Source organism: Mauremys mutica, chromosome 7 (genome assembly GCF_020497125.1).
Source record: "Mauremys mutica isolate MM-2020 ecotype Southern chromosome 7, ASM2049712v1, whole genome shotgun sequence".
Classification (NCBI taxonomy): domain Eukaryota; kingdom Metazoa; phylum Chordata; order Testudines; family Geoemydidae; genus Mauremys; species Mauremys mutica.
In genome coordinates this window covers 45,831,824-45,845,710 of record NC_059078.1, presented here as the reverse complement: position 1 = coordinate 45,845,710, position 13,887 = coordinate 45,831,824, and the positions used below count along the sequence as shown (strand labels likewise).

At 47.1% G+C, this 13,887-nt stretch overlaps 1 protein-coding gene across 1 annotated transcript; it reads left to right on the top strand.

The window, feature by feature from the left end:
• The first annotated feature begins 3,262 nt into the window (after positions 1-3,262).
• TLR9 (toll like receptor 9) lies at positions 3,263-12,982 on the top strand. The gene is given in 8 exon segments (XM_045023533.1): positions 3,263-3,319; positions 6,828-7,073; positions 8,465-8,564; positions 11,024-11,747; positions 11,749-11,863; positions 11,989-12,267; positions 12,270-12,501; positions 12,504-12,982. Coding segments are annotated over 8 exon segments (1,938 nt in total). The 3' UTR covers positions 12,689-12,982.
• Positions 12,983-13,887: the final 905 nt, after the last annotated feature.

Here is a 13,887-nt window from a genome sequence, read left to right as displayed (position 1 = left end):
ACACGCATAGACACACAGGCTGGCCTAATCACTTCAGTGCAGAGCAGAGCAAAGGAATTGTAGCCATTCAGTCAACTTTCTCTGCTTGTGACCTGGTGGAACCAGCTGACTTTGTAGGCAGGGATGCTGTGTTGCAAACAAGTGTGATTCAAAATTCAAGGAAGGTGTTGCCTGTAGATTGCTCACAAGCTGTTGGCCAGGATTGTTCTTCTGGGGCTTTCTAGTCCATGCTGTGTGATGTCACCTCATTGGCAAAGCATTGTTTGAATGACCTTGAACAACATTGATACTGTTTTGAGAAGAGCGTGTATGAATCCTTCTGGGAATTAAACTGGATGGGAGTGTCACCTGCTCATTCAGTGTGTGTTGCCTCTCTCTTTAATAGCTGGTTCTTAAAGATAATGGCCTGTTGCTAATTCCTTAAGGTAAAGTTTGTGAAATGACACTTGGGTTGTACAAAGCTGCCCTCTTCCATCAATGCGGCTGGAAACCTGTTTTGGACAATTTGATTGTGTGAGTAAAGGGCCTGGCTAGATGTTGGGTGGTGCTCTTTCAGCTGAGTGGCACTGACTATAAACACTTCACAGAACAGGCTTTCTACCTATTTGAGTCATCTCCCTGCTCCCAAGAACAGAGTGGGCAGTTGGAGGGGAGTGGAAAGTATCCAACTAGCTGGGGACAAACTCATTGTCCTGGGCAGGTTCTTGGATCACCCAGCAGAGTCATTTCACTTTCTCCTAGCTCCTGATCTGTCCTGTTTTCCCCACTCTTATTCCCTGTAGTGTAGACCAGGCCCTGGTTAATCCACCTCTCTGAGAGGCAGGTCAACAGAATAATTCTTCCATTGATGGAGCTGCATCTACAGTGGGGGTGAGGCCAACCTAACTATGTTGCACAGTGCACAGAATTTGTCACTGCCCTGAGCAATGTAGCTAGGTCGATCTAATTTGTAGGTGTAGGCCAGGCTTAACTCTCTGACCTTCAGCAAGTCATTGAACTCCTGCCTTGATTTCCCCATCTGTTAATGGGGAGTAATACTTCAAGAGGCTGTTGGGAGGAGTAATTAACGTTTGTAAAATGCTGAGAGTAGTAAGGAGAAAAGGTGCCAAGTGAATTAAATTAAAAGACATTTTAGCCATTCTCAAGGCACATCACTGGGTCCAGAAAACAAAGCAACACAGAAAAGGAACTGTGATTTTAATCAGCAGCTGATCGCTTGAGCACTCACAGCTAAAGCCCTGTAGTTTTAAGGTTGGGAACTACACATCATTTGAAAAGTGGAATCTAATTTTGGCAGGGTTTGGCTATAACATTCACCTAATGTTCTTACCACTCCTGTCTCTAAAGATTTCCTAATGATATCATTGTCCACCACCCTCACTTCAAAGTATCCTTACTGCCCCTCCTTCTCCAGACTGCTTATTGTTGTGTTACCATAGTACCTGGGAACCCCAGATATGGGCCAGGACCCCATTGTGCCAGGCGTTGTACCAAAGCAGAACAAAAAGACGGTCCCAGTCCCTGCTTCAAAGAGCTGGCTTGGGAACAACACCCCTGATTTAAAGAGTCAATAGGACTTTATGGAACTTCTCAACAAGCATTAAGCCAGATCTGCATCTGCTGTAAATGGGCATACCTTCATTGACTTCAGTGCAGCTCACCCTTTATACACATCCCTTTTAGGGACAACTATATTTTTCTGTATTCATTTCTCACTTACCATCTGTTAAGATTTGCATGCAAAAGAGACCGTAATTCCGCATTGCTCTGCCTATTGCATAGACACTCCTACTAGTGCAAAGTGGGTGTAAAAGTGTTACCATTCTGATTGGTTGTTCTGGTGTCAATGGCTGCACAAAGGTCAAGGCAGTGGTGAATTGAGCCCAGGAACTTGGATCAATAAAAGTTTCCCTGCTTCAGATGCATATGTCCCAGCTGAAGTTACCACAATCTATTTACTACAGTTAATACTATAGTTAATTGCTATGGTGATTATGATGTTACAAGTGTAGGATCATGACATTATAAGGGGAATAAGCAGCTGCAGCAGATGAAACTCTCATAAAAGAAAGGATCCTGTTTTCATGCAAAGGTTGAACAAAAATTAAAAAGGGAAGAAAAATGAGACTGAGTTGGCAGAATTGTTTCTGTTTCTCACAGTTTTTTTTTTCTGTCAGGAGTCCACAAGTCTTTAAAGAGGAACTTTCACATTTTACTACATAAATACAGCTATCTACGTTAACGTGTCTCAAGGCTTTCAACGTCCTGTCCACTTCTGAAAATCTGGACCTACGCATTGGGCACCCAACACTCGAGGCACCTAAAATTAGAACCCTGCTTTTGAAAATTTGATCTCTAATCTCTCCATGACTCCATTTACGCATCTGTAAAATGGCCACAGCCTCTAGCTGCCTGGTTGTTGGGTCTCTGATTTATCACACTGGTTGGGTTGCCCACCGTCCCTTATTTCAAGGGACATCTCTTATTTTTTTTTTCATCTCTGTACAACAAAATTGGGAGTTGCTGTGAGCTTCAAAAAGCAGCAAGAAATATCTCTGGCGAATGTAGGTGAGTGCTGCTTATTATTCTTAATAATGATTTTGAAATACAATGTTGGCAGCCCTATACCTTGGTAGAGAGCTTTGAAATTCTCAAGCAGGACACAACAGCAGGTTTTCATGGAAAACAGCTCTATGGCGCCACCTGCTGACACAAGCACTGCAGACAGTACAACGATCTATTCATGGTTTTGGCCGTGTTCTGTTACATTTTAAAATGAGATTGTGTTTAGAATTATTCCTGTCTCTTCACATCATGGAAGAGAGGGATTGCATGTGCTGTCGTGGTGCCTAGCGGGCTGCTTGTGGACCAACTGTTTATTGCAGCACACCTTTCTGAACAGAACCTGGATGGATCCATTGATGTGCTCAGCTCACGGTGACGTTCAGATGAGCAATTGTTACAAAAATTTCAAGCAGCTTAGAACAGTCCTTTTATGGGTGTATTTACTTAAGAGCAGAGTTCTAAAAGAGGAACAGAGACAGATAACCGCAGGGCCCCGTCCATCCCCTTGGGACCAGGCAGGGTGGGGCTCCTGCAGCTGGGCTAGATCACAGGCCCATGGGACAACGTTTACCAGCCCAGACATGCATTTCCATCCTGGCGGGCTCATTTATTAACATGGGCTCATCATCACTGTTTGACAACGAGATAGTTCATCCTATTCCTGACCTTGCATTAATAGAACAGGCTGACCCCGCTCATGATGAGCAAGGTTCAGCCTAGAAAGACGCTCTTCCCTTACATCCAGAAAGGCCAGGTAGACATGGAAAATGAGACCCTTCAGGGTAATAAAACATAGTTGGCATATCTGGAAAACAAGAACACCTGGACGTACCCAGGCAGAGCTGGGAAAGGCCCTGGATGATGCACCTGGAAAGAGAGAATGTGGGCATTGGATAAAGGTACTTGTTAGCTTTGGGGAGGCTTTGAAACTGTAACTGTGTGCTGAGGGGTGTATGACCATTCTCCTTGCACCTTGTCTGGGAGTAAAGAGGGTTACAGTCTTTGGGATTTAATCTCAAGTGTGAATGAGGACTCAGGAGCAGTCCTGTCCATTCAGAGGCCCTCCTCGTACTGGAACTCCATGTTGTTCAGTGGAATGCACCCATCCTCAAGGCAGGAAATGTCTTACAGGGAAAGGGGGCTCTTATGTGGCCAGAAATGTACCATTGCTGACTTCCAGTGTGGCCTGATCTAACCAGGCACTTTCTTGTGGAGTGTCAGTCAAATGAATCGTGTTGTTTGAAAACTGCTGCTGTGCCTTCCAGCATTCACCAAAGGGTTAAGTCCCTTCTCCCAAGCATTACAAACCATACCAAGAAAAAGGGTGTGGAAGGAGAAGTGTGACCAGTAGTTTGTGGGGGAGGGGGGGAGTAATTTGCATTGAACGGCGCAGGAGGTGTGTGGGGAGAAGTGCAACATCCATGCATGGGTAGCGGTGATGAACCACGTCAAATAAAGCTGTGATTAACTTGGACTGAAGAGGGGTGACATGCAGCCTCTTGAATGGATGTAGATTTTATTTTTGCCATGTCTCATGAGAGAGAGCCCCGTTGATGAGAGCCAGCAGCCCAGTGTGGGAACCATCTGCCTGCTAGTACCTGCTCTCACTTGCCTGTGTGTAGGAGCTCTCTGGAGGACCCAGTGCTGGAAAGGCTGTCTGCTGGATAGATTTTCTGCATCTCAGGACAATAATGGTATTGCCTACATTCCTCTTTCTTGGTCGTAGGAACATAGGACTGTTGTTGATCTGATCATTGCTCCATCTCCTCCACTGATGGATACTGAGGGAAACCAGTACCAGTCTCTGCAGAGGAAGCTGTAAATTTTCCATAATGGACAGTTCTGCATTAGCAAATATAAGGACTTGTCTACACATGGAGTTGTTCCTGATTTAGCTCTGTGTGAACACTTTTATTCTGGAGCAGTGACCCTGTGACGTTGCTAGATGTGGCTTCTCAGAATTCTTGCCTTGCAGCTACAATGGCCCTGTAGTGGAGTGGCTGTCCCACTCCTGCAGAACAGGGGTTAAAAACAGCTCTGGAGATGGCTGTGGCTGGGATTAAAGGAGTGAGAGCAGCGGAGGGAGGAGCTGACCACAGGTGTGGCCAGCTCCATCAGGCCACAGCTGGCCCTATAAAGGGGCTGTGAGCCAGGCACTGAGGAATCTCTGTAGCAATAAATGAAGCCAAGTCCGTCAGTCTGTTCCAGTGGAGCGCCCCGAATGGGAGTTTTCCACGTCCTTTTATTATAATCGGTTACATAAATCATCCTATTATGTGCATGTACTAACTCAATCCAACTTCTCACCCCCTCTCCTGATTGGTGCTTTATGCACTGCGTATTCCAGTGGTAAACACCTGGTCGGCGCTTAATCAGTGTGTCTCCTGACCGGATGTGGGGGGGGGAACCACTTCAGCCGCTCTAAATTCGGGGGCGGTCTTCCTACCCCCTTAGTGCTTAAGAAGTGTAAAGTTCCTACATCCCCTCCTTTTCTGTTTTGTCGACCCGTGCCTGGTCCGCATGTTTCATAATTTTATATGCATACATGACGGCTTGGGGTGTAGGCAGGGGTTTGCGCCGACAGGGTGTAAAACACATCCTAATTATATTAGGAATACACTGAGCAAAGCAACAAAAACCAATCAAGCAGGCGATACCAATCAAAGCATATTGCAAAACAGTTCAGACCCATCCCATGGATGGCAGCCACGCCCAAAGGTCATCCCACCATGATGGGTTCCTGTCCTGCTGAATGTGTTGTGCCAATTCTTGGAGGTTATCTATGTGTGCTTGAATCCGTTTAGAATTGTCTGTCAGATTAAAACAACACATGCCATATACCTCTTCACAACCCACATGGCTGAGCAATTGCCGCTCGATTATCTAATATGGCATTGCGAAGCGCCTCCTGTTCTTGATTCAGCAAGGCCAAGGCGGCAGACGTATAATTAATATTTTTCGCTAAGGCACATGCCAATCGACTAAGCTGTTGGTGATTGGCTACTCCCAACGCAGGGAGACCCACCAAGGAAACAGCCAGAGAGATGTACTCAGCCCGACTGAAAAGGCTGACATTGGCATTACATTCTGATCTCATGGGGGTTGAGCTTCGCCGGCGTCGGGTGCGGGCCTCATTAGTTTGGGAGCCAGTCAACATTGACCTTGTGGGGAGTATCAATGTGAGCCTGCTTAGGCAGCATTGAGCTTCTGAAATATTGGCCGGAATATAATTAAAGGTCCTCTGACCACACGTAAAAAAACAACCTTCTGGTAACAAAATGTGCCCGTAATTGCTGGACACATTTTGAAAATGTGTACAATTCCATTTTGGGGTACCCACCCGCAAACATCCTTTTGGGGGCCTGTGACGTGTGCAATTAATCATCCGTACACAGGTCAGATTGGCGTGATTGGCTACCCGTGGGGTAAAGAGGGACAAGGCACTTGCGGGTTTCACATAAGTGGCCTGGCCCCATAGGCTCATAGAAAAATATTGAATTTCGGTGGCATTTATAAAATTAGACATCCCCGTTGCACGTGCAGCACTGCCTGGCCCCTTACATACTGGGACCAGGCAGGTGCCCAACAGGCCATGCATCTCAGGGGCCTGCTGTAAACAAAAGGAAGATTGATTGGCAAGGACCGCAAGTCGAGCCCATATATTATAACGCATGCGGCTATGCAATTCGGGTTCGGCCCCAACCAGTAATACACAAAAACAACACAACAATATAATAAAAGAATTAGTGGTCAAACAGGCAAAAATAGCAGCAGTAAAATTTTTGGGGGTAGGCTCGGCCTTGTTATTCTCCAGCGTTTGCTGAGCCTGCTGCGCCAGTCGCTTCACCTGCCCCCAGGTAACCTTTGGTGCCGTCTTTGTGGCTCGGCACGCTGGAAAGGTCTCGGTTAGGTTCAGATTGAAGTTGGGTATCGGGTTCTTGGGGCTTTGATGCCACGTCATCGTGCCACGGTCGCACATTTTTGGCAGGGACCCACAACAGACCTGTGGGAGTAAGCACAGCGGCATGCCCCCGTCCCCAGGTTATCAACGGAACGGGGCCATACCAGTTAGGGTCCGGGCTCTGCCTATATTTAACAGATGGGCGTGGGAGCAGGGTTTCTGTCTTAAAATGTCGTTCAGTGGCTGTAAAATTTTGAAAAATATTTAAAGTATTTAGGATAAACAATACTATCGCTAATTGATTTTGCTTGGCGCCCAGGGATGGCCCATCATCCCCCATTTTTTTGTTTTGCTTTTTTAGGTACTCTTTAAGTGTACGATTGGCTCATTCCACAATGGCTTGACCAGTGGAATTGTACGGAATACCAAAAACGTGGTTAATTTGCCACTGCGTGCAAAAATCCGCAAATCTGTGAAAAATATAGGCGGGGCCATTATCGGATTTTATCTGTCGGGGGTGGCCCATAACGGCCACCGCACCAAGAACGTGATTAATCACATGTTTGGCTTGTTCGCCCTGTTGGGGGGTGGCCCAAATATAATGAGAGTAGGTATCAATGGTAACATGTAAATATTTCCAGGGAGAATAAGGGTGGTAAAGCGTGACATCCATTTGCCAAATTTGGTTGGATTGAAGGCCGCAGGGATTAACACCCAGTTCGGGATAATGATGAAGACTTGCACAATGATTACAGGTTTAAACAATACGTTGGGCCTGAATTAGGGGGATCATAAATCCTTGGCGAAGCATTTTAGCATTTTGATGAAAAAATGCATGACTATCAATGGGATCCGAAAAGAACAGAATGAATTAACTAAAAAAAGCTAAAAATAAGACACTGGCCACAGTCAAGGACACCGCTCACAGCTAAAACTTGGCGGACAGCCAAGAAAAAGGGGGGCTTGGCGGACAGCCAAGAAAAAGGGGGGCTTGGCGGACAGTCAAAAAAAGCAGCTATGAGAGCGGCAGAACTCGGCCAGGCAATAGCAAAATATGTTAGCCAAAAAGGGAAGGGCAGTAAACTCAGTCATGAATGGTAAGATGTGATCCAAATTTGCTTAACAAGTCTCTTCCCCATAGGGATACAGCAATATCCATGATATAGGGTTTAAGGAGAATCTCCTTCCCCCTTCTCGCGGAGTTATAGCAATCCATCGGGTGCTTTGTTGAGCAGCCTGCAATCCGCCCACTCCCCAAATGGCTGGCACTTCGGATTTGTCCCAGGTGGACGGCCACTGCCGAGCGGAGATGACTGTAATGTCAGCTGCAGTATCCACCAACCCCTCAAGGGGGATACCGATAAGCGAGTTTCCTCATTAATTCCCACTGGGCATCAGGATTATCTACCTGCCTCTGAATAGCCTCCTGTAGTCTGTTAATAAATTCCACATACGACTCTTGAGGGCCCTGGCGGGTGACGGTAAAGGACCGGGAGGGTTTTCCCGTCACCGGTACTTTAAACAGGGCTTTTAAAACACAACGCCCCACAACTTGGAGCGTTAAGAGAGGGATATTCGCAGCCTGCTCTCGTATGCTGGCAAACTGTCCTGCTCCATACAGTTGCTCGGGAGTATAGGCCCCCCCCGATGCCCGCCCCTGTTGTAATGCTTCCTGTTGAAATTCAGTATCCCAAATAACATACTGCGCGGGGCTTAAAAGCATCCTACAAAGATCCTTCCAATCTTGGGGGAGCATGCTATATCCATTTGCAATCCCTTCTAACATGCCTCGGGTGAAGGTGGATTTCAATCCCGACTCAGTAACCGCTCGTCTCGCCTCTCGGAGAACGGAATAGGGGAGGGCTGTGATCTCCACTTCAGCCTCTCCCTCTGCGTTGCCAGGACGATGTGTCACTGGGAACGCAGCTAATAACTCCCCCATCTCCTCGCCGCTCAGTTCTCCCTTCTCCTTTTCCCTCTGTATCATTGCCTGAAAAGGGGACAGCCGAGAAGTCGGCCGTGAAGAGCCATCCGCACCCGGACATGCATCATGGCATTCGGGTGCCGCCTCAGGCGGCTTGGGGGGCAAGATCCGAGGGTAAGGGGGAGGGGCCGAAGGCGCGGGAGCGAGAAGGATAGCCCTGGAGGACGCTCCAATCCCGATTGTCTCCAGAGCCTCCTTACATCGCTGCCAAAGCAGGAGCCACTGCACCGCGGCTCGAGGCTCCGCGTGCAGTGTCGCCCCTATCTTTATCCAATCATCTACCGACAGTGACCCGTGATCCGGGTACCAAGGACATTGGCGATTGAGTTCAGCAAGTAGCTCTTCTAACTGACCCAGGGAGACTGGCCTGCCAGCCTGTCGTATGATAGCCTGCAGCTCTTTCGCATGAACTTTCTGCTGAGCTGACAGTTCCCCCCCCATACTCACGGAACGGGGCTTTCCAGCGAGGTTCGGTGCACCGAAGGCTATTCCAGCCGGTGAGCAGGGGGAATCACGTCGGGGTCACCAGATGTAGCAATAAATGAAGCCAAGTCCGTCAGTCTGTTCCAGTGGAGCGCCCCGAACGGGGGTTTTCCACGTCCTTTTATTATAATCGGTTACATAAATCATCCTATTATGCGCATGTACTAACTCAATCCAACTTCTCGCCCCCTCTCCTGATTGGTGCTTTATGCACTGCGTATTCCAGTGGTAAACACCTGGTCGGCGCTTAATCAGTGTGTCTCCTGACCGGATGTGGGGGTGGGGGAACCACTTCAGCCGCTCTAAATTCGGGGGCGGTCTTCCTACCCCCTTAGTGCTTAAGAAGTGTAAAGTTCCTACAAATCTCACTTTAGCCCTGGAGTGGGAAGGACCTAGCTGCTGGGGAATAGGGTACCTGGAGCAGAGCAGTGCTGGGGAAGGGCAAGAGGACCTGGGGAGCTCCAGCCTGGCAACTCCCCAGGCTGAGGCCTTGATAAAGGCCTATGCAGGTATTGGGGCTACAGAGGTGCAGCCCAGGGTTATGCAGAGGCAGCTGGTCCAACCCCCTTACCAATGATGAGTGGCCATTACAGACTGCTGTCTGCCCCAGTGAGAGGGGGCTAGGTGATGACTGGCAGTGGCCCCTGAGGCAAGGTGGGCTTAGAGGATTGGGGGTTCCCCTGGGAGGGGAGACCCAGAGTGTGGGGGTACTGCTGGGGCAGAACCCTGAGGTAAAAGGGCACCGGGGTCTGAGTGGGACATGGGGCCAGAGGCAGGCAAGACATTGGCCAGCAGAGGGTGCTCCAGAGCTGGAGTTGAGCTAATTCCCAAGACGACCAGCAGGAGGTGACACATCAGTGCGTTGTCGCTTCGCTAAAGGCCCAAATAAGATAGACTGCAGAAAGCACAGGAGGGCGTCCCATCCTTTGCCTCTTCTTGTGTGGCTAACATCATTATCCTGCTGCTAATGGACAACCAGATTAATGATTCCTTCTCTCATCTCCCCAACCTGGTCAAACTGAATCTGAGAGTGGACTGTCTACCCCCAGGGCAGAGCATCTCACCTGTCCTGTGTTGTATAACCATCCAGCTGGGAGCCTTCATTGGACTGCAGCGTCTGAAACAGCTGGATCTGTCTGAACACAGTTTAGAATCCATTCCACTTCTACCTCCAACCCTGCAGCATCTGAACTTGTTAAGCACAGTATTCTGAGGCTGGAACCCAAGGTGTTTACTAATCTGCTCAGCCTGAGAATGCTCAGCACGGATGAGCTGCTACTACAAAAATCCCTGTAGCACATCAGTGGCTGTTCCTGAAGGAGTCCTGTCCCACCTAGGATAACCTGACCCTGCTCTCTCTCAACTATAACAAACTGACCAGTGTGCCACAGAACCTTCCAGCCGGCTTGAAAATCTTTCTCTCCTTTACTCACATCTCAAAATGTGATTTTTGGAAACCTCGCCAATCTCCAGACATTGGATGTGAAGGGGAACTGCAGATGTGACCACGTGCTGAACCTGTGTGCAGAGTGCAATGGTTCCTTCCAAATACGCCCTGATTCCTTTTTTCCCCTGAGGTCCCTGGAGGAGTTGGTGCTGTTGGACAATTCCTTGCATGAACTGGATTCTTGGTTATTTCGGTCTTTGGGGAACTTAAAGATGCTTAACCTGACTGATAACTATCTCTACAACACCATCACAAGCAGCACAGCATTCAAATGGCTCACCAGGCTCCAAAAGCTTTTGTTATCTTTAATTACCGAAAGAAATACACCTTTACAATGCTCAACCTGACCCAATCCTCCAATACTTGGAGTCATTGCAAGAGCTGGAGATCAATGGGTTTTTCTTCCAATTGCTCACTGAAGAGGACACACAGCCTTTAATGGGGCTAAAGAATTTCACTAAGTTACACCTCAGCTTGAACTTTATCAGCCATATTGAGATGTCAATTTTTAGCCAGTTTCTTAGATTAAACTACATTGATCTGTTAAAGAATAGTATCACAGAACTGAACAATAGGAATGAGTTCAGGACGTCTGGGGAACCACATCTCCTGGGCTTAAGCAGGCAACTGCTTGTGTCAATAGACACAGAAAGTGACTTTGAAGAGGCAGCAACAAATACAAAGTTTGATATGAACTCCACCAGTCTGGTAACTGGGTTTAAAATTTTCCAGAATTACAGCAAGATTCTCAATTTAGCAGGAAGCAATCTTGTGGCTGTGAAAGCAGTGATGTTTAAGAACTTGATTCGCATTAAGTGCCTTGACCTATCACAAAATAGCTTAAGTCAATCTATAAATGGCTTGCAGTTCACCCACTTGAACAACTGCCTCATGCTGGATCTTTCCTACAATAAAATTAATTTGTACTTTGAAACTGCCTTTACTGAGCTCCCCCTCCTGGAGGCCTTGGATCTCCGTTACAACAGTTACCACTTCTTGATGCAGGGTATTGGTCACAACCCAAATTTCATAGCACACCTCAAATCTCTGTGGTACCTTAGTTTGGCTCATAGCTCTGTTGATTCTATTTGTAATTTGGTTATCAGCAGCACCTCCTTAAAGGTTCTGATGTTCAACGGAAACCAATTAGAGATGATGTGAGAGCATGAATACATCTACCTGAGGTTTTTCCAGAATCTGACCAATTTAATCAAGTTAGGTATCTCCAGTAATCACTTGATGGGCCTCCCTTCACAGATTCTTGAAAACCTGCCTAAGACTGTAAAGATCTTGTGTGTTAGGAGTAATCACATCACTTTTTTCAACTGGACCAACCTGCAGTTCCTGCCTAACCTGGAGGTGCTGGACTGGTAATGATCTCCCCTTCTTGTCCTGCCGCAGCATTCCCAGGAAGGCCAAGCTTCGAAAGCTGTTTCTGAGCAAAAACAAGATAGACGATATCTGCAAATACTTCTTTGCCAATGTGACCATGCTCACTCATTTGGACTTAAGCTACAATTTGCTCCAAAATATTGATAGGAATCAGTTCGCAGAGTGCCTTCCAAACCTGATGGAAGTGGACCTCAGATTTAACCCATTGTGCTGCAGGTCGATTTACTGTTTGACTTCATCATCATGAACATCACAATACCCAACCTGACTAATGAAGTCACCTTTGGCTCTCCATGCGAGGTAAAGGGCAAGAGCATCTTCACCCATGAACTGCTTTTCTGCTCTGAAAACTCTGTCTCACTCTGCCTGTTTGGGTTTTCTGTGCTCTTCACCTTGGCATTCTTGGCTGTGCCTACCATGGAATGCCTCTTTGGCTGGGACCTCTGGTACACCTTCTATCTGTGCTGGCACATTTCCAGGCATGCTCAGTGAAGAAAAGTAGTGCCGAAGAGGTGGAATATGATGCCTTTGTGGCTTTCAACAAAGATCAGAAAGCTGTAACCGACTGGGTCTATAACAAACTCCAAGTCAGAATGGAAGAGAGAGGCCTCGCTCGGCTCAAATTTTGTCTTGAAGAAAGAGACTGGATTCCAGGGAGATCCTTGATGGAAAACTTGTGGGATTCAGTCCACAAAAGCAAGAAAATAATTTTTGTGCTTCCAAGTTCCAGTCTGTGAGTAGCATCCTGAGAATTACCTTTCACCTGGCGCAGCAGCGGTTGTTGGAGGACAAAAAGGATGTAGTGGTGCTGGAAAAGATGCAAAAGAAATCCAAGTACCTTTAGCTTCGGAAATGTCTCTGTAGGAAGACAGTCTTGTTCTGGCCCAAAAAGCCCTGTGGGCAGCAGTATTTTTAGGGCAAGTTATGAACAGTCTTGGGCAAGGATAACCACAGGTTGTACAGCAAAAAATTCAGCCGGAGCTTTTAAGATGGACAAATAGAATTTAACTTTTTTTTGGAGTGAGGGAAAAGTCCTCTTTGCTGGATCCTATCAACAGGGTCATAAAATATATGCTGTCCCGCATATGACCATCAAAAGATCTTGCACAGAAAGATGATATTGATCATTTGGTTAAGATTTCAAACTCGATCTGAGGGAAGTTAGTATTTATTGGGGAGAACTGTCTACCTACTGATGAGAACCAGGACTGACACACCTGACTGCTAATATTAATGAGATGCTGTGTCTCCGCATACACTATTGTGCTGGGAAGCGTGCAAAAATGCCAGACTGCCGTCAAAACAATAAACACACCAACTCTACTGGATTATAGCCAGGGCTGGGGAAGCAGAGGTTACTGTGCCACAGTGAGAGTTGAATGGGCTCAAGGTTGGGGAATGCTTGAGATTTTGGACTCTAGTTGAGTGCAAGGAAGCAGCAGTATTACTGTGCTCCAGTAAGGGGATGGGTCAATGGCACTAGGCTCTGTGAATGATTCTGAGCTGCAATAGTGGGAAGCAGCAGAGAGATACCTGACCTTTGGTATAGGAGGATGATTCATTAATGATGTTTGGCTAAGGTGAGTAGGGGACGAGACAATGCTACATGTCTGCAGGTGTTGAGGGTAGAAGAACAGTGGTTGGTACCATGTTCTACCAATGGGGATATGTAAATAAAGGCCTCCATTGTCCCATGGAGTCCTACCTGGGTGGTACCAGTTTTCACGGGGGAAAAGACTAGAGAGTGAGGGTGGAAATCCTTTCGATTCCATGCTTTGAGGCTTCAATAGGGTTCAGACACAAAGAATATGAGGCATCTGATGTGTACGTGGTGCTGTAAAGTTTGGGGCACCTGAATCTCTGCAGGAGGAAAAGACCGTTAAATAAACAGTACTCTTGTTGCTCTAATGCTAAAAGCCCAACATAATGAAATGTATAGAGGTAAGGCTGCTGCTCCAGTCATAACTCTCATTTCTGTGACTTGGTGTCTTAGAGGATCTCAGATCAGTACAGGAAGCCACTTTTCCATACCAAGTGTACTGGATTATGTGGTGAGCCAAGGAAGAAATTCTGTCCTTAACTCTACATTTCCTGGTTTAGGTTGGTTCATGTCAG